Source organism: Artemia franciscana, chromosome 11 (genome assembly GCF_032884065.1).
Source record: "Artemia franciscana chromosome 11, ASM3288406v1, whole genome shotgun sequence".
Lineage (NCBI taxonomy): Eukaryota > Metazoa > Arthropoda > Branchiopoda > Anostraca > Artemiidae > Artemia > Artemia franciscana.
In genome coordinates, this window is record NC_088873.1 from 42,084,983 (window position 1) to 42,106,248 (window position 21,266).

General features: G+C 35.0%; 1 protein-coding gene across 1 annotated transcript; it reads left to right on the forward strand.

Annotated features, from left to right (window-relative positions):
- The first annotated feature begins 1,401 nt into the window (after positions 1 to 1,401).
- Positions 1,402 to 15,640, forward strand: LOC136033248 (lysozyme c-1-like). The gene is made up of 4 exons (XM_065713972.1): positions 1,402 to 1,573; positions 4,517 to 4,605; positions 10,326 to 10,395; positions 14,155 to 15,640. Exons 1-4 carry the CDS (start codon positions 1,456 to 1,458, stop codon positions 14,298 to 14,300), a joined length of 423 nt encoding a protein of 140 aa, XP_065570044.1. The 5' UTR covers positions 1,402 to 1,455; the 3' UTR covers positions 14,301 to 15,640.
- The last annotated feature ends 5,626 nt before the right edge of the window (positions 15,641 to 21,266 follow it).

Sequence of the window (21,266 nt, forward strand, 5' to 3'; positions counted from 1 at the left end):
CAGCTAAAGATCAGTTAAAGCTTTCATCTAAAAAAAGCACAAAATTTCACAGTTTCTCCAAGAAGGATGGTCAACAAAAGTGAGAAAAGCAGAGAATATTCCCAAGGAACAAGATTTTTTCGAAGAATCCTGGCATGTATTAAGTGTGCTTTTGGGGGTGCAGTTACATATCGAGAGGGAATATAACTGAGGAGTTCGGGGGAATCTCAAATGCTTCATTTTATACCAAAATCTTCCAGCTTTTTAAGAAAATCATGAAATAAACCTGGGGAAAGGACCTAAAGCTAATGCCTCTTCATTTGGAAAAATTTTCTTAGACTGAACAAGCAAAATGGTTGAGAAGAGGTAAGAATTTTACTTCTAGTGATGAGATATTCCGAATAATAAGATTATGTTTATATACTTATCTTAACGATGACGAAAGGGTAGCGGCAAAACTGTAAAAATTTAAGATTATAAACTAAAGTTCATGTTCTTTGATTTTGTAGACCACCATCCCCCTTGGATGAAATGTTCTAAATCTTTAGATTAAAGAAGAGAGGGTTAAGGGGGACTGGTAGCCCTCTCCTAATCAGAATAATTGTTTTTAAATGTACAAAAGCAAGTACGCCGAAATGAACCCTTTCACTTTGAGTTATTGCTATAAAAAAAGATTTTAGTGCAAAGAGCGCCAACCCCCAAGAGGGGCTGAAGCAAAAAGAATGAACACGCCTAGAAAAAAAGAATTTGATAAAACTTCAGCTTTTTATTTATACCCATTCTCCAAGGGTAAAAGGATCATTTTGTTGTATGTTTTTGTATTTAATTTTACTCCGTTTTCAACTTATACGTTTGGAAAGGGGATCAATAAACAACCCTCTCCCCTGCACTAAGATTCGGATACGCATATATCAGTAAAATCTCTATGAGCGTACGACTTTTCAGCAAAATTACCCTACATTCAGGGTTTACCTATACAGTTAAACACTTATTAAAGAAGATTTGGTGTTTAAACATGCACACATTTTGAAAGGGCATGAATAGCCCCCCCTTGCACTAATATTCAGATCAGTATATATTAGTGACATGTCTCTGAACGTCAGAATTTTCAGCTAAGTTCCTCTGCATTTAGGGTTTATCTTTACAGTTAAACACTTATTAAAGAAGATTTGATTATCTTCGTTCCAATCAGTCGTTCCAATCACTTCTAAGGGTCCATAACCTGTCCTAGACGCAGTTTAGCATGCAGTGCAGCTGTGTGTTAAACGCAGCCGAGTTTTTTTTTGTGTGAGTGCAGTCTGTAGGTGCACTGCAGAAAAAAGCTGAAAGCTATACAGCTTAAATTAAACGTTCGCAAGAGAATTATAAACTCCTCGGAAATTTTTGGTTGGCATTTATATTTTCTAAGATAGCTAAAACTGAAGAGCCTCGATTATTTGTGATTCAGCTTCGGAGCTGGTTGCAGCAACTAGAACAATGAAATTGATAATTTTAGTGACATTATTAACTTCTGCAATTTCAATAAGACTTGACAGGTGTGACCTGGCAAAAATATTACTGAAGGAAAATGTACCAAGAAGGCAAATTGGGGACTGTGAGTTCATTATTAAATTTCATTGAAGTGAATTTTGAGGTCCACAGCTCATGGAGAGCCGTGGATACTGAAATTAAGCTATGAAACCTAAATATGCTCTTCTGTTAATATAATGCAGCTTTTGGTGCAGTAACACAAAATAAGATTAGAGGGTAGAGTCTCCCCCAACAGTTGCCATTTTATGATGTCTTACCTTTAATTAAAGATAATTATTTCAAACATGCCAGTTTCCCACTGATTTCTTGTACCGCTAAAATTAACGTGATAACAGGGTTTTTTTTCAAGATTGTTCATATGATGCAGAAACACTAAGTTTGTAATGTACAAGAAACAAGCCGTAATAGTTCAGACAACAGACTATAAGTAATCCACACTTCAACGCCAAGAAGAGACGAGTAGATAGTGAAATACGAAAATATAAGATTAATAACGAGAGACTAGAGCTACGACAGCCACCGACACTCTTCTTAGAATGTGAACTTAGTCAACAAGGGGTCTTACCTTGTGGCTTCGCAGTGAATTGATGCTCTACTTTGCAATACAGAGCCTGGGGTTCGATTTTCCCTACAGCGTGGTTGGGTGACAGGTTTGGTATCTGTCCCTCTAAAAAAGACCCGGCAACTGAAGCAACAACTAAACGGCATGTGCTTCATAGTAGCTATGGAGAATCTTTATCCTTTACCCTATCCAAATTAGGATCTAAATAAAATCGGTTTCAACGACCATATATTTACTCACTTTTTGCATCAATTCTTTTTTTTCAGAAAAGATAAGTTTTGTACGTTATGGGGGTAAGGGGGGGGGTAAAGTTTAGCGGGTATGCATGCCTAATATGCTGGGTACAATTATTCGGCATATTATGAAGTAAGAACTGTTTTCTAACTTCGCACTGTCCAAATACTTTACCCCCACCCCAACCCCCAATTTCCAAATACAATAGCCCAAATTATATATTTCCAACCTATTCTTTCGCTTCTCTTTGTCTTGTCTCACGCTAGGCTAAAAGTAACTAAGAAAAACCTGTTTTACAATGCGTCAATGGATGAACAACTTGAGTGGTTGGTGCTATATCATTAAAGTACCGTTCTTTTATATCTTTCTATGGAAAATTTTATCAGGGTTAGAATTTGCCTTTTTCAATAGAACGAGAGAGTAGAGATCTAGGGTGGGGAGACTAGGGAATAATGAGTTTGTCTGGAAGTTACAGATGGCACTATTGGTAAAAGGTAAGGAAATTTTTAGTTCTCTTTACTTCGTGTTTGACCACGCTAGCCATTCTCGCAAATACTTTTTTGGACTGCCTGTATACTGTCTGTCAAATTCTTGGAGATGACAAGATGCCAAACAGGATGAGCATATTCAAGGATTGAGCGTAAAAATATGCAAAATTTCTCAATAAGGGGAATTTATGATTTAAAGAAGAATTTATGATTTTTAAGGAGTTTCAGGATGTGCTGTTTGTGGTGGAACTACGGCCAAAATCTTTAAGTCTTAATCAAGATCAATCAGTTCTTTTTTTTTCCGAACATTAATTTGAAGGTGTTAATCGAATTACAGTTTCAGAACTGGAGGGGGGAGGGGGTACGAACGATCATAGGGAAGAAAAGTAAGGGAATTTTGATCCTTCTCAGTTTTAATTTCCACAATAATTTGGCTTCGGAAAAAACATATTTTCGGTAAAAATAACTGTTCAAACTCATCTTCAGAATAAAAATTTATCAGATTTTGTGGTTCAGGCATTATTCCTTAAAATTCCAGATTCACTCCTCATCCTCTATTGAGAGTTACTCCTGACCCTCAGACAAACCCTGTTTGAGCCCACAAAAATTCCTTATTTTCAATCTGGCAAAATCAGGAAGAAGGAAATGAGTTCCCCATCAGTCTCTATTTTTTTATTCCAGTCAAAGGGTCTGGAGGGGGGAGGTATAAACACAAAAACAAATGTTTTTGAACCATTGTATTTTTTATAATAAATTTTGATACGATGATATTTCCCAGAATAGAGTGATCATTTATTGTGTGGTGAATAGTTATCTCTTTTGCTTTCATCAGTTTTTATTTCTTTTAATTCCTTAACAAAATGTCATGACCTGCGCCAGGTAGGGGCGAGGTTGTCGATGGCCCCCTGGAAAACAAAAGCGTATTTATCAAGAGAGAAAAACGAGAATGATCATGCTTAAATCCTTGTAAAAGCAAAACTCCTGGTAGTACCTGCCCCACGGCCCAGGGAAGAATTTCTTTATTACTCTAAAACTAAACACAAGATAACCAATAACACTAAATATAATGAAGCGAAGGTGTTTTAGAGGTTGGAAGACACAAAGGCATACAAACCCAAAATAAATAAAAAAAAAACGAATTTTGGTATATTATAGGATCAAAAATTTAGTTTGAATTACTTTTAAGTAAAGTATTATCGGAAGTAATATGACAACTTTTAAAAAAAGCTTCGGGTTGTAATATTGAAATTGCACGAAGCTTCTTTTAAAAATTGCAATATTACTTCCAAGTCAAATTCAAGTGAATATGTAGCAAATGCAAATTCGTGTAATGCAACAATAATCTGAATATTATTTGAATATACAACTACCACTTGAACTTGCAAATTCCAGAAATCAATCCCAGCAAGATCATCCCTTTTGTAAACATTGTTGTCAGCTCACTTCTACAAAATCCCAGTCATGGAGCTTTGTGGGACGATAGATTGTCTTATTATATTTTTTCGTTCGGTAAGTTAAGTTGAAATACTTTTAAAAACCACCAGAGATAACTTCTTGGATTTTTACATGAAAACAAAACATTTTAGCAGAGTTACTGAAGCTTTAAAAGTTTTCCCTATCCTCCATCTCCGGCAACTACCCTGACGAGTTGTCTCAATATTAAAGGCAACAAAAAAGAGTATTTGAATACAGGTCACAATTTTTTAATCATCTTTCTTTGCAGGGATATGTTTGGCCAAACAGGAAAGCAATTTCTTAACTCACAACAAGGCAGCAATGCCAAATGGCAGTTTTAACTACGGAATCTTTGGGGTAAGTTATTAGTCTTTTTTGTTCCTTAATAGATTAAATTTTAAAAGAATAAGGATTAAAATTAAAACTTCCAACGAACTGAAATTATTACGTATATGAGGAGGGCTGCCACTTCCTGATACCTGGCTCTTTACGCAAAGTCTTTTAGTTCTTTAAAAATAATTGTTACATTCCAAGGCCCTTTGTTTCCGAAGTCATTCTTAAAGAAATGGAACAAGAAGCCAAACTTTAGCATAAAGAGCAAGGGACAAGGGAATAGCTGCCTCTCCTCAAATACAAAATATTTTCTATTCGCTTTAAGTTTATATGCTACTCCTTACTTTAAGCTGAAACAGTTAGTTTTTTTTAATATTTGGTTTCTGACGGTATTTTAGACTATACCAGGAACTCCCCCCTACGCGCGTAAAATTTTCATGGAATTTTTACCCAGTAACTTTCTTCCCTAAGGAAACCACTCCCCTGGAAAATCCCACCCCTGCACAAAAATTCCTCTTGAAAACTTTCCACATATTTCTCAATTACAAATACAATATGTAAACAATAGGTAGATTGCATATCTTAGAGCCCTTTCCCTAGAAGTCGTGGGGGGTCGTGTCACTCCTATCTTTAAATCACATATGACTATCTTTAAATTTTGATCGGTTGTCTTTGAGGAAAAAGAGGCGAGGGAGGGGGCAGTTGCCCTCTAATCTTTTTGGTCACTTAATAAGCCCAGTAGATCTTTTAATTTTGACTTTATTGAGCCTTCTCCCGATCTGCTAGGACTATTGGTTTGTTACAACCGCCACTGAAAAAAAAAACAATAAAGACGCATCTGCGATCTTTCTTTTGGCAAAAAATACAAAATTCCACATTTTTTAAGATAGGTTCTCTTATATGCTGAATTTGATGGTGTGATTTTCATTAAAATCACGCGAGTTTTTTTGGGGTGTTTCCCCCTTTTTCAAGAATCAGGCAAATTATATCAGGCTCTTAGCTTTTGATTGGTAACATTAAACATAATGAATTTTAAAGATTTGGGACCAGCACAAATAGCCAATCCATTTGATGTAATAATTATCATCAGAATTCCTTTTTTCAGAGTTTCGGTTACTATTGACCCGAGTCACTCCCTTACTTACAGTTCGTTATTACGAACTGTTAAAATCTGGGAAAACATGAATTTTAAGCGGATTTTAAATCTGAATCTTACTAAAGGAAGAGAAATTTAGTAAATTTCATTTCTGTCACGGTGGAGGTGGGACACTATTTTCTTTTTTAGGGTTGATGTTCCTTTTCCAGATTCCATACGTTATTTTTCTGGAGCCTTATGGGGTTGATATACATATTAATATGCGTATTATATTTGAACGTCATTCTCATCAACGTCTAGAACTTTCAACTTAATACAATTAGCATACAACATAATACTTAATACTATGACACTGTTGATATGACCCTTGGATAACTTGTATATTCGAACTCCAATGAAGGATGTAAAGAGGGAAGTCTTTGAATAGATTGGGAGGGAGAAGGAGCGTGTGTAGCTGTCTTAGCGTCAGGCGTCTTGGTGCTGCTGCAAGTTGTTAGTAGTAGTAGTAATAATATTAGAATGTGGTGATATTATGCAGCTGGATTGTGGTTGTAAATTCAATGCAATAAAAACAAAATTCCTACTCAATTACAAATCAAATAATAATTAAATTCGTATAATTATTAAATCTAGCAATTATTAAAGGAGCGAGATTTTTTTTGGGGGGGGGGTCAAAAATACCGGAAAAATATCTTGTATATGGGAACCTGGGACGACTGTTTTGATATATGTTGATAGCTGAGAGTCAGTTTAATATATCCATAGAATTACAAATCTGTAAATAGTTTTGTAATTACTTAAGACTGAAAAATGCGCTGAAAGTATGCGAAAGTGGTTAAATTTTCTCGTTTTCAACGCAAGTTTAGATTGTTTGGATTGCAATTGTATGCAGAAGATTAGATTCTGAGAAATACCTTAATTCTGGTTTGTTAAATGTACACATCTGAAACTAATAAATCCAATGATGTAAGTGTCTTGACCGCTTCGTGCAAGTACACCGTTTATAAATACGACTGGTCAGGACCGTATCCAGGATTTTTTTTGGAGGGAGGTGGGTCTATAAAAGTATTTTTCGGGGAGGGAGGTTACAAAAAAACTTCAAAAAATGCATCAAAAACTTTTTATATTCATTTTGGTTAGATTTTCACGAGTCGGGCAAGCATTTCAGGGGGGAGCTCAAACCCCCTACCCCTCCCGGGATATGACGTAGAGACTGGTTGACTTGTTCTGTGTTACCCTACACTTCATTTTATATTAAGAAAAAAAAATAAGCTTTAGTTTGGGCTATATAACCCTCATAACTATAAAAAAAGATATTTTAAGAAACCCATTGTCCTAAAGAAACGTTATAACCATTTACATCAATCAGTTCAATAGATTCGCTTCATTACGTTTCGACGAAATAATTTGAACATAAATATTTATGTTTTAATTTTAACTATGTATCACTTCGTGTGTATTTTAATTCCCCATGAAAATCTTCAATTGAGGTTCCATAAAAATTTGTCACAAGAATATTTTGTCATTGTTTTTCTCCACTTCTGTCAATATTGTGATCCCCGTAAAAAAAATGTCAGTATAGTGCCTTCAAGCAGTTTCGCCGTCTTATTTCAGGTGTTAAGGACAACGATAAAGAATAACAAGTATGGTGAACTATGTTGCATAAATTCCGATGAACAAAAAACTATAACAAAGATAAAAAGAGATATTACTGTCTTATGTTCCTGCCTTAAAATTGGACTTTATTTGCATTGGCTTATTTTTCTGATGCATTTCCGCAAGCGAATCCCAATTTATCATTTCTAAAGAGTAAAAAAAAGTCTGTCTTTTCAAAACCGGGTTAAGTACTGCTTCCGGTTCATTAATGCAAATTTATTTTAAGGTATGGTATTTATTTTATTATTTTATTTACTTTAGATATTGCTATAAAATCACATGTTCAATGCGTCACCATATCTTCTAGATCATTCTGGGAGCCTTAGTATCGACAGACTGCATCAAAGGCAAAAGATTATTTAGCAAATTCTCCCGGGGTACTAGCTATCATCGGAAGCTGTCAAGAATTTGTGATTTGTCTATGAAAACTGGCTGAAAAGAAAGTGGAAATTTACTTCTTTTCTGTCGAAAAGGTTGTCAATCGAAGCGGGTAGCACTACAGGGAACTCCCAGAACGACCAAACTCCTCAAATGATAATTTGTTTGAATAGAATTTTAGCTTTTCCAAGCAAGCACCCTGGAACAATTTTAGGGTCTCCCCTATCCCAAACTTCAAAAAGAAAATTTTACTCTGTTCAATCGAAAAAGCAAAATTTATACTTTCTGATGATATAAGTTTGATCAAAATTTAACATGTACATCTTTGGCACAAAACGAGGAATTTTAGTTTTTTTCTTCTGAGATTCCTGGGAAGGTAGGTGTCGATATTTAGTTGTCTGTTGTATGTTCAGATCTCTTATCCGAAGTCTGAATGTTAAGGCAATACCACCCAATCAGTTCGAAATAGTTTTGCCATACAAGCTTAGAAGAAATATAATGAACGGTAAAGGATGACTCTCTAAGGTATCTCATTGCCTTAAAACCACCTGGTCAGACAATAAAGACTCTCGCCACTGGAGATAATAAAAACAGCGGAAATGAGTAATGACGCTTTTCGAATTTGTAAGGGTGCTATTCGGTGAAGATCGAAGAGGAGAAACCGTGAAAACACTTGTGAGACCTAAAAAAGAAAAAGAATGCTGCCCAGAAAATTATTATGCGGTTGGGAGCAAAAATCTTGAGGAAAAGGTTAGGAATATAATTCTATCTTTCTTTTGTAAGGATTATTGACTTACTTAAAGACTTAAGTCTCCTCCATCCTTGGAAGTCGTTTTAGGGCCTCTTCTTTTACCATTCTACTGATTTAATTCCTATTAAATAGAAATTAAATCAATAGAATGGTGAAAGAAGAGGCCCAAAAACTACAGCAAAAGAATTCATTTTCATAAGTGACAATTGCGGAGGACAAAACAAGAACAAGAACCTTGTTTCCCTTAATTTACACTTTGCCAGTAAATTTAAGACAGTAATTACTCATATGTATCTTGAAACCGGGCACACGCAAAATCAAAACGATTCGGTCCATGCTGTCATCGAGACATTTGCTAAGAACCAAACAGTGTATATACCTTCTCAGTGGTTTTAGATTGCAAAAAGTGCATGTTTGAAGAGTCCTTACAATAACGTCGATATCAACGGGGTTAAAGTAAACTTCACAGAAATCCGAGTGTTGAAAGTTGCTTACACATTGCCTGACATGATAAGTGTTCGGACCAGCTGGGCAGCTGAAGACATCAAGATGATTGAAACAATCACGAGGTCAAGAAGGGGGAAAACTTCAGCGAAGAAGTCAGCTGGGTCGTGCAATTTGCAAAAGCTGTATTCTGGTCCAGTTCCAATTCACGAAAGAGTGTACCGCGATATTCAAGATCTTTGTAAAAAAAAATTGATATTCTTTATTTGAAATTTGATATTCAAGATCTTTGTAAAAAAAAAATTGATTCTTGAAGCTTACCACCAGTTTTTCGGAGAGCGGTTTTGGACGTAGGATAGTTTGAATCGACGCCCATTTGGAGGTAGGATAGTTTCATTCCAGTGTAGCGATTTGTACACCCTATTCCGCGAGGCGTAGAAGGTGCGGTAAGGTGAGTGACGAGAAGTTCTCCTTCCATCTCTTAGGAGGGCGCCCTCTAGGCCAAAAACCATGTACACGGCCTTCAAAGGCTATATTCCAGAGACGATTCCTACCCATGCGTTATATGTGCCCTAGCCACCTAAGCTGCGGCAGTTTTATTCTGTCGAGAATATGAGGATTACACTATTCGTGAGGAATATTGAGCCAGTAAAAGAACGAAAGGTTTTTAGTTACAAAATATTTTGAAAGTAAACTCTGGTTGACTTTCCATTGATATGCTTGGGAGAAAGGGCGAATTTCATCATTATGAGACTTGGCATAAAGACCAGCGTATTTCTTCTGGATTTATAACGGAACGATCGAGATTTTCACCAAGGAACATGTTAATAAGCGCATGGAGAAAATTTCATACTGTATATGATGATACTAAATCATTTAATATAATAAGGCATGAACTTTTAAATTTTTCCTAGAAACTTTTCACCATTAATCTTTACTTTTCTATGGATTTTTTTTCAAACATTTTTTTTTTTAAATTCATCGTCTCTGATTGCTTATGATGTCATTCTCCGTGCACGTTTGTTTGATTGTTTTGTTATTGTGGTATTTATTTTGTCATTCTGCTTCGTGTTATGGGCCATGGACTTGGTTATTGGATCTTCAACTAATGTTACTTATGTTGTAAATATCGATGGGGTCACCACAATCACGAGCTCTGTCTCTCCGTGGTGACCCAGTGTATTTTATTTGTTATGCGTATTATATTAATAAATTGAGAATTGGTAATCAGTGACAACCATCATTAATTTCTAGAAAAAAAGAGAAAATGAGACCGTTTAAAAAAAAATGGGAGAAAATGCGGTATTAAAGATGAAAAAGAATGTTTCAGTTGTAGGAAAAAATGAAGTTTAACTGCAAGAATATATTAACTAGAAGAAAAAGAAAATCGAAGCAAGTAAAAATTACTATTTATTTCAGATAAACGACAAGATATGGTGTTCTTCTCCCAGAAATTCAAAAGAAAATAGATGCTCTGTCAGTTGCCCACGTAAGAATATTATTATCATCATCTCGTTAAAACTATATATATAGATATAGTAGAATGAAGTCACAAAAAGCTTACTTCATGACGTCTGGCTGGAGTTGTAGCATAATTACATTTGTTTGTGTCGTTCAGAATATGCCAGGTCTCTTAGTTCTATAAAACTAATTGATTAATTGATAATTGAGATGCGACTAATTGATTGCTAATCAATTATAGCAACTTGATCTATTTGAGGCCAAGAATCAATGCAACAAAGAACACTTAGCCCCGTCATGCAATAATGGGACAAATAAAGAAATAAAATTTTTTAAGAAGGCAAGAGACCCGTTTTGAAAATTGATTTTCGTGAGGTTATAATAAATCTTATAGTGAGGCCCAAACCTATTTGAGGTTTTCTTTCTTGAACCAACAGTGATAGAAGTAAACAATTAAAGAAAACCATAAAAAAAAGTGTTTCACAAAAGAAAAGCGTGAAATTACAATACTCAAAAACTCAGTTTGTCCCTTTGTAGAGGTATAATTAAATAATATAGTATATAGTTCTCCATTGTTGTACCGACGCACGTTATTCATAGCCTTTCTTGTCACCCCGTACCCTTTTTTTAGCTATAATGTTTAATTTAGATTTTTGTAATCCTATTTTTCAGTGAACAGTGGCCTCAAACCACACAAAGTTAAAAGTTGGGAGGGGTAAATTGTTTTTCGAAATCTATTGAAGGCCAATTCTGTTTTTTTTTTTTTTTTTTTTTTTTTTTTTTTTTTTTTTTTTTTTTTTTTTTTTTTTTTTTTTTCAATGAAAATACCAAAAAGGAATATTCTTTAACAAAAATAAAAACAAATTTTCGATATATAGTGGGGGATCAAAACATCCCTAATCCCCTAACCTGCACCAATGCCTAATAATAAAACTATTTTCATGTATTCCTTTCATGCTATTTAAGATCTTTATTTCTATTATGGTGAATGTCCACAAATTGGTTAATGTCGACATTCACTGGTGAATCTCCGAAATACCTTTTTTCTCCTTGAATTTAGTCAGTGTTGCCAGTCAATTTATTCAATTTATTGCAAGGTTTGATACACATTAGGTTTGGTCATACGAGGTTAGGTTGGTTTAGGTTAGCTTCAGTTAGGTGTTTAACCAATTTCTGATATTTAGAACCCAATTTAACCTAACCTAATCTAAACTAATATAACCTAACCTAACATTAAATTTTACCAGCATAGGTTGCATAAGACTGAAAAAACTGACTTGCAAAGCTAATTGAATCGATGCAGAGAAAAAGGAATTTCGAACATTCACCGGTGAATGACGACATTAACTAGATTTCAGACATTCACCGTAACATTTCTATTACATCGTTTTTTTATTTTGCAATGTTCAATATTTATTTTGTTACTTTAAAATTCATTATTTTATTGTGTAGTGGCCATATTTTATTATTCAAATATTTTTTTTATTGATGCTGGTTATTGTAATTTAGCTCAACGGTCTGAGTGAAAAAAAAAAGAAGAAAAAAAAAATAGAGCCGGTTTTGTACATCATGTCTATTTATGATCCGATTCTGACATTTTCCTTTGCACAGACAAGAAAGAAAATGTTTGCAAACATAGAAATCAGCGAAAATAAAAGAGAAAGAGGCGAAAAGGTGGGATCTCACTAAAATCAGATATTCATTACCCGTACAAGTGCTCCTTAGGGTCTAAAAGTAACGTATCAGCTTGCTCATTCCGGGGCCCAAAGGCATCTAAGATAGAATAACAGATTGCAAAGTCCGATATTCCAGATATTCCAATAATTAAGATAGATAATATGACAATATACTACTGTATATAGTATTGTGACTATATACAGTATATAGTATTGTGACTTGTATATAGTATTACTATATACTTGTAATACTTGTATATAGTATTACTATATACTTGTAATACTTGTATATAGTGTTACTATATACTTGTAATACTTGTAAATAATATTGTGAGCTTCTTGAAGCTTTTATCTATTAAACAAGTCTTTAATATTGATAGTTTTTCAAATTTGTGTTCAAGGCGAAAGAACCCTTGAGATTATTTCCCTTCTCCCATCTTTTTTCCTCAGTTAGAGCAGTCATTGATATTATATGGTAAAAATTAATTCTTCCATTATTATCATTGTACGTTTTTCATCTTTGAACGGGATGCAGAATTATAGGTAGTACGTCAAAGAAATATTTATTACTACTATTGTTACTATAAACGACTCACTTCAGCACCAAGCCACCATACGCCATCATAGTTAGGCACACCCATCCTCTATCCCAATCTACTCAAACCCTCCCTCTTTGCACCTCCTAGGAAATTCCAACTTCCCTTAAATATTTTCTTACGACCTCCTCCTACCACATTCGGGGACGACATGCTTTTTCTTTCGCTTCAGTTATTCCCAGTCTTTTTTATTCAGTTTTTTACATATAGTTTCTTCGCATAAAATTTTTATTAAATAGTCGGTACTCTTTATATGTGAGGTACTATGATGCCATCTTTGACATTACTTTATTGATTTCCTGAGCAACGAAATTAGTAATCAGCATAATTAAAATAATTGGGTAGCAAAATCAGAAAGCTGCTGTCCAAAATATCGAAGGCAAATCTAGAACAAACTGTTGTGGGGGATGGATGGGACAAAGGCGGCAATATTTGACCAAATTGTAAAGTTTATATAAAAAAGAGAAAAAAACAAATGAGGGTGCCAAGAAATCTTGGGGGGCCCCCCTGTAGAATATAAATACAAATAGGGGTAAATGTTTAGTTTCGTTCCAAGGGCTCTAAAGTGCGTGTTACTGCATATAGCAAGGTTCTGATGATTGCACATTGTTTCTTTGTCATTATTAGAGAAGGACATCCATTTTTTAGGTTTCTAAAATCCCCCTCCAACGAGACTAAAATGCGTAAAGTGGGCTTGCTTAAACCTAATATTACCTATAGAGGGAAGCGTATTAGTCCATGAGCTCCGCGGGCAGCGGGGCGAGGTCTGTATTCTATATTTATTTAACAAAAAGTGATAAATTTAAAAAAACCTCAAATGAGGTTTATTAAATAAATATAGAATACAGACCTCGCCCCGCTTCCCGCGGGGCTCATGGACAAATACGCTTCGCTCTATAGGTAGTGTACCTGTAAGCAAGCCCACTTTATGCATTTTTAGTTTGCCCCATGGAGGAGGAGGGTCAACCAGAAATGGATGCACTTCTAGAATTAGCATTTGTAAGTGCTCTAAACTGGAATGAAAGTAAACATTTACCGGAAGAGGACAGGTCCGTATGCCAAAAAGTCAAATTTAGTATTACCAAAAAGAGTGGCGCTATATAGATAGTTACTTATCAACTTAAATTGGACCTCACTTGATACGAATATTGGTTTTTTACTAGCTTCTTCTGGTTCTTCTTTTATTTTTCTTTACCAATTTTTTCCAGCCTTCTTTGTTATTCTGCACATTTATTTAGTTTATCTGTTAATCTTGAACATTTGTTTCTCTTATTTCATTATGTACTAAATAAAGGTCAGAATATTTTTTTTTCGTGTGCCAGCAAGATTCCAATGGTTTTTTCTAAGGGCAGTGGTTTGTACTTAGAAAAGGTAGGAGTTTGTGGTAAATAAACTAAAACTAAACTGAAATAAAATTTAGTAGGCATAATTATTCCATTTTTACATTTACCACCAGTGTACATAGTAGCCCCCTTACTTAAGTGGTAATTGTTGTAACTATTATTATGTTTTCAGTGTTAACAGATTCAGATATATCAAATGACATAAAATGTGCAATGCTTATTCATAGCACGATGGGATTTAACGCATGGAAAGCATGGCGGTCAAGATGCAGAGGACGATACAATGGACGCTGGCAAAATGAATGTGACATCGATTAAACAAATATACTTTCCCCAGTTTATCCTAGAGTTTTTATCATGTCTACATTATCGGTATTTTTAATTAAAAATTTATCCCAGTGGTTTCAATTGGGGAGGGGGATGCATCCCCAGATTCTTAGCCCTCTTCAAAATCTTAGAAACTAATTTTTTGAGGGTATTTTCATTGAAAAAACAACAAATTTGCCCCCTCCTAATTGAACCTGACATTTTCTAGGCTAGGGTCAATTCTTGGGTCCTACCTTGTTAAATATTTAATTAAAACCACATAACAACCAAAACAAAAGAAATAAGAAAAATGCAACTTTATTCAACTTCTGGACTTTTAATAAATTAAACAAATTCAACAGTAATTAAAAATAATTTAGCAACTGCTCCAGACTAAATTGAGTTACCTAACAATAAAACACAATGCCACAAATAACGATGCTCAGCTGTATCACATCGGCGAATCAATAATTTTGAAAGTATAGATACACAAATAAACTAACTGCTTATCTAATATACTAAACCGCTTAAAAATAAGCGAAACTGCTTAACTAAATCTAGGCACATTTCAACTTTACCAATATAAAACATTTAATCAAAATGTCAAAAGCTAAAGGAATGAGAAAAAGATTCGAATACTCTTCCGCCCTATAGCCTCCAATATTCACTACATTGGCAAAACTTTTATCTTTTATACTTTCAATGAGCGATATCATTTTGAAATTTAACAATACTGCAAAATAATTTGACGATTACGCCGGACTAAATTAAGAATTGCCAATCCCTTAGTACGATACCAAAAGTGACGATACTCAGTTGTATCGCATCCGCGAATCAATAGTCATGAAAAGTATCGACACACACAAATTACGATGTTTCTAAATCTAGATATGTTTCCAGTTTTCCCGAGAGAGTCATAGGTTCTCCATATAAAAAGGTTCTCAGTTTTTTCAGCACCCCTTCCCCCTCTTGAAAGAAAACACGTGCCAATGGACTAATAAGCGAAAGATTTACGGGGAAGCAGAACTCAAATTTGAAATCCACTCCCTATCCCAAGATTTAAAAAAAAATAGTTTATTTAGGAGGTTTTGTCATTGAAAATGCCTTTGGGGGTATTTTCATAGGAAAAATTTAACATCCAAATTATTTTGTGTCAAATACTTTTCTGACTTAACTCCATTATTATTTTAATTTTGATGATAATTCTAAGGATTAGTATAAAATCCAGATAATGTAGACTGCTTTTTCATTAATCACGGTCAAGCTATATGTTTCAGTTATTGATGTGTACCTGATATAGTCGCATTTTACCGAATAAAAGTTTTTTAAAGAAATAAAAGTTGGAATTGAAAGCATATATCGATTTAAAGAGAAATAGAAATATTTGTCAATCAAAGGCATTCCACTTTTTTCCGATAATCATATTTTAAAACGTATTTTCCAATAGAGAAAAGGTTGTTTTTGGTTATTTTCTCAAAACATTGGCTTTTTACATTTTGCGGATGTTGTAAAATTTCCTGTTCTGTGATTATTCAAAAACACCAATTGACTAAAAACACCATTTAATACTGTGTTTACACGTTTTCTGATAATAGAGGTATGAAGTTTATTTAAGAAAATACAAACCACCCGCAGCAGCTTGAGCTAAGCAATCTTTAAATTCTTTGGAGGTATATCAACCTGATGCATTGTCATGGACATCGAGGGTTTAGATATCACTTTGTTGTGGTAAGGCGTGTCATTTCCCTGTAACAATACAGGCAATATCGAAGGTTTTGACTTCGAAATTACTTCTCTGTGGGAAGGTGCGCCATTCTGTATTACGGTAAACTTTGCGAATGGCTTATCACCCTCCATGATAATGTCTGGTCCAATTCCGATTTAAAACTATACTTGACGTCACAACCACGTATTTTACATTTTGCTGAGGCTGTAATTTTTCCTTCTCTGTGATATAGAACTTGAAGTTCTGTGTTTAAATATTTTTTGACAATGGAGGTATAACCGTTTTTAAGAACCAACAAACCACCCGAGGCATCATAAACAAAGCTATCTTGAAATCTTTTAGAAGGTATTTCGACCTGAAACGTCATCAGTGGCATGGAGGGTTTTAAGAACTGCACCTAAGAATGTAAAAAGAGTAAACTTGTTTTTTCATTAAAATACACCCCCCCACCACCACCAGACAGTTGTATTTTGCAAAGCTATGATCAGTATCGTATATTGAGGAGCCGTGTTGTCGATTTAAGTCAATTTTAACAAGATTACCAACTCGATTATGATTATCTCAATTAAAAATTTTTGACAAATTTCTTTTAAAATAAATTCCATGAAAAATCATCAACTTTCCTATAAAAAAATCTAAGCAAAGAAGATGCCTTGGTGTTTCCTTTTTATTTTTCATTTTATTCCTGCTACCAAGGCATATCACTTCATCTTTTCTCTCTTCTTTCCACATTTTAGTTGAATTATCTTTGGTTGAGAAGTGTCTGGCAAAGTTTCTTTTAAAAAATAACTTTCATATAATATTATCTATTTTATAAGATATATCCCCCCCCCCCTTCCCTCCTCGTTTTTCTTTAATTTTGACACAAATTCAAAGACAACACAAAAGAAGCCTCATGCTAATGTTTCCTACTGTATCAAGATAGTTTCTTTCGCCAGTTCCTTGTACTCCCTATAACTTGCCTGTTTTAGCGTTTCCGAATATTTTGGCTTCCACCTCTGAAGTCCAACAAAAGAAATTGCTACGCACAAGCTTCAGATTTGAATTTCTTTGTCACGTTTTATAATTAAACAGCTTAAAATTGTGTAGTCCGAGGTAGGTTCGGATCAAGCGACAGTTCAAGTGATCTAACAACCCTTAATTTAATTTAAGTCGGTCTTTTGCTGCCATGGAAGAAAATTGCACAGCCCTTAGGGAGACATATGAGGAAATTAGAGCATTATTTAGTGAAAATAAGACTGAAGTTATTGTTTTTAATCGTAAGAGTAATACTTCCTATCCCGATGCGAAGTTTTGCAATCAGACAGTTAAATTAGCTTCTAGTTTAGTGTACCTCGGTCTCCCAATTGGTTACGATATGTTTTTTTATTTGATGATGATTTTTCGAGTAAGTCCGTAAGACATTCGGATGCTTATACCATCGAAAATTTCTTGGGATCGTCAAGTTCGCACAAAATTGTTATTTTTCCCCTTATTATGACTCAAATTCTTGCTCTTTCTACTTTTTGGCCTCTGCAATCGGATGAAAATAAGTGTACGCTCCGGTCTTGTCTTTACCGTTTTTTAAAGTTTCTTTTATGTTTTCCCACTTGGAAAGGTGTAAAAGGGTTTTGAAAATTCTATAATAAGCGCATTCCTGATCCATATCTGGCTATACAGAAAAGAATTCAAAAGTTTCGGCATAGTTTGGTCAAGTAAACATTTTCTGGCATATTTCTTTATTAGTGTCTATCTTTAGTAGTTTCTTGTATTTTTTTTTTCTTTTTTTCCATTACTCCACTTGATTTCGTATCTCAAAGTGAGCAATAAAAAATTCTGAGTCTAGAGGTCTGTGTATTTCTTAGCTATCCCATTAGTGATTTTACCGACAAATTTATCATAAAAACTTTGTTAAGCTCTGTTGTTTAAAAAGTGTCATAGGGCCAGCTAGGATATACATATAGCTTTACTGATTCTGTCGGTTTGCATGGTTTTTACTGTTTTTTCATTAACAGTTAGATCATAAGGTTAAGTATTGCCAATTCAAAAAAAAATATAATAAATAAATATAGCCTACCCGGTAAATCTTATAGAAGAACAAAACTGTATTAACTTTGGGTTGTCTGAATCTATAATAATCATGAATTTTTAACAATCAAAATCTATTTATTACCAGTCCTTGCTGGACTCTGACCCGCATGTATGTATGTATGTAGTATGTTGTATGTAGTTTCTTGTATTCTCTTTCTTTTTTCCATTACTCCACTTGATATCGTATCTCTAAGTGAGCAATAAAAAAATTCACTCATTCATTCATGTCCAGAAGGTAAGGGTTTAAAGGAAATTAGAACTTTTCGAAAGGGTTTAGAGAGTGAGGATATCAATAAAATGGGATGAAGGAGGATCGTACGCGGCTGTGTTGGCCTCAGGTAGCTTGGTGCTGCAGCAAGATGTTAGTAGGACTACGTTGATACTTCTTATTTGATTTCATGGTTGTAGACTCTTAAGTAATCGGTGCTTAAGGCACATTAGATTACTTGTGCCCTACAATTAAGGACTTTTACCTTCACTTCACACCGACCCTTAGATTTGCAGAGAGTCAATTGGACGAGTGGAAGGTCGAAGATCATATATAAGAGAACATACATCTATTTTTTGTTGGTATTGCCTTTTCACTAAGTGACTGTTCGGTTGTTCTTGCTCATACTTTCAGAACAATCCCTCTTGTTCCTCTATGGATTCAATATTCTTATAGTCCATAGAAAATTTTTGAAGATCCCACCTCCCACCCCTCAAGTAGAATTTTAACGTTGGGTAGAAGTTTATTTTTTCTTGCAAGCTTTGCATCTTTAATGAGTGATGATCCAGGTGAAACAGCTACACTTTTGTGCTCTCCTATATTGCCCTTCGTCAAATCAAAAGGGCTATATTGTCCATTGCTAATTGCATTTGTATGATGTAAAACTATTGCTCCTAATTATTTTAAATTGAAATGTTTGGGAAAAACATAATTTCCTTCTTTATTCTTTCTTCAAGTATTTCAGTGTACTACTCTGAACATGAGCGAATCCAGAAAACTGGAGACGCTTTCGCATAATCTTATCACCAGAATTAAATTCTATTCCCTACGGCGGGTTGCTTCAGCTGAATTCAAACAGCAGGTCCACTGCACCTCCCCAGGATGTTTCAGAATAGTTTTTTACAGCTAATACGAGTTCCTATCTTGGAAGCACTGCATGCAAAAGTTTCAGCTTTCTTTGAACCTGAAGATAAAGACAGTGAGACGAACAAAACCATAAAACTGGAACATAGAATTAGCAATATAAAAATATATTTTTTTTGCTCTAGAATGTCTCTCTCTAGCTAACCACTACTCTAGATCTTTACCAAAAAACTATGTAATTTATAAGGAAAAGAATCGCTTTATTTCTCAGCGTAAAAGGAACTAGAGATATAGGAAGACTATTGACGCACCTGAGCTTCACTGAAATGCTTACTATATTTTCGGAAAAAAAAAAGAAAAAAGAAAGCAGACTATCCAGAAAGGGGGCTGCTGCGATTCAATACCTTAAACGTATGATTAAAACGTATTTGTCGGCAGAATAGACGCAAAGTGCAAGGCTTATAAGAAAAAAAACTTGTGGCCATCGTAATGCTACTTGAGGGGTTTCTTTGTTTCGTAAATGTGTCTAATCGTATAATGCATAGAGACCAACACACATCGGTGACAGAGGACTGGTGAGAAAAAACTAATGAAAATATCAAAAATATTTCAAGCACCACAAAGATTTGTGCGTAGTTCCTTTCTTTTTTTTTTACTACCCAGAAGGAAAACTGCCACTTTGCCCTGACTTTAAGTACCCTTAAAAGTCTTCCCAGGACTATACAGTCCCGGAAAGGAATATACAGTTTTAGCCTACCCTCTTTTTGACCCGGTTTCTGGATTCGTTTGAGAGTAGTACACTGAAATACTTGAAGAAAGAATAAAGAAGGAAACTATGTTTTTCCCAAACATTCCAACTTAAAGTAACACAGTACAAGAGTTTCACATTAAAAAAAAATACATGATACATGATCACATTAAATATTGACATGATTTGACAAAGGGCGATATAGGAGAGCACAGAAGAGTAGCTGCTCCACCTGGAACATCACTCATGAAAGATGCGAAGATTGCAAAAAAAAAAGCTTCTAGCCAACGTTAAAATTCTACTTGAGGGTGGGCCATCCTCTCCTTAAGCTGAGCAGAAATCCTTTAGTTTAGGAGAATTAAACCAGCAATACAGAAGCCTAATGGCAAAACAAAACAATATTGTCCAGAGTGCTGACTACGAGCTACATCTAACTCAATTGAATGCGCTAATTGTGACTCTTGGTTCCACGCAGAAGCCAAAAAGTGTGCCAGGATAGAAATTACCAATTGGAGTAACTCCTGGACGTGCCGTGACTGCTCCACTAAATCCAAAGTAAACCTTAATTCTTCTCTGGGTCTTTCTGTGCCCCGTTCTGGCTTCCCTCGAACGCCTCGTACCCCAGTTGAAAGTAAACCTTAATTCTTCTCTGGGTCTTTCTGTGCCCCGTTCTGGCTTCCCTCGAACGCCTCGTACCCCAGTTGAAAGTAAACCTTAATTCTTCTCTGGGTCTTTCTGTGTCCCGTTCTGGCTTCCCTCGAACGCCTCGTACCCCAGTTGAAAGAAAAACAATTCTTAGCATCCTAAGTGACCTAAGCAGTCCTACTCCTTTTCCTGACCCTCCACACACAAACGACCCTCCAAAGCATAGAACGTTATTCCCAAAGCGAATAGGTAACTTACAAGAGAGGGAACTGGCACTAGTGTCGACAGAAAAAAACTCAAAGCCATCTAGCATTTGGCGACACTTGGCATTTTCTTCAGTATAATAATAAGAATGATTAATTTAGTTTGTGCAGATGGCAAAATTAGTGTAGTAATAAACGTCTGACCTCAATCCTGACAGAAAAACGATTACAAAGCTTGAATAAATACCAGGCGTCACCAGACGCTAGACAGCGTTGATGGGTTGCTGATACTAGCAGTTTCCACTCTTAGAAGTTATCCATATTCTTTATTCCACACGACAAAACATGTTAAGCTTAAATTCCAACTAATACCATTCGCATGCAACGCTTTCTTTTAAGATTTTTATGACAGTACATATAAGAACAAATAAATTTTGGAAAGAAAAATCCACGTGTGATATACACAGACTCTTGAGCCGTTTCGGGCTTGCAACCCTAATTTATACTAAACACA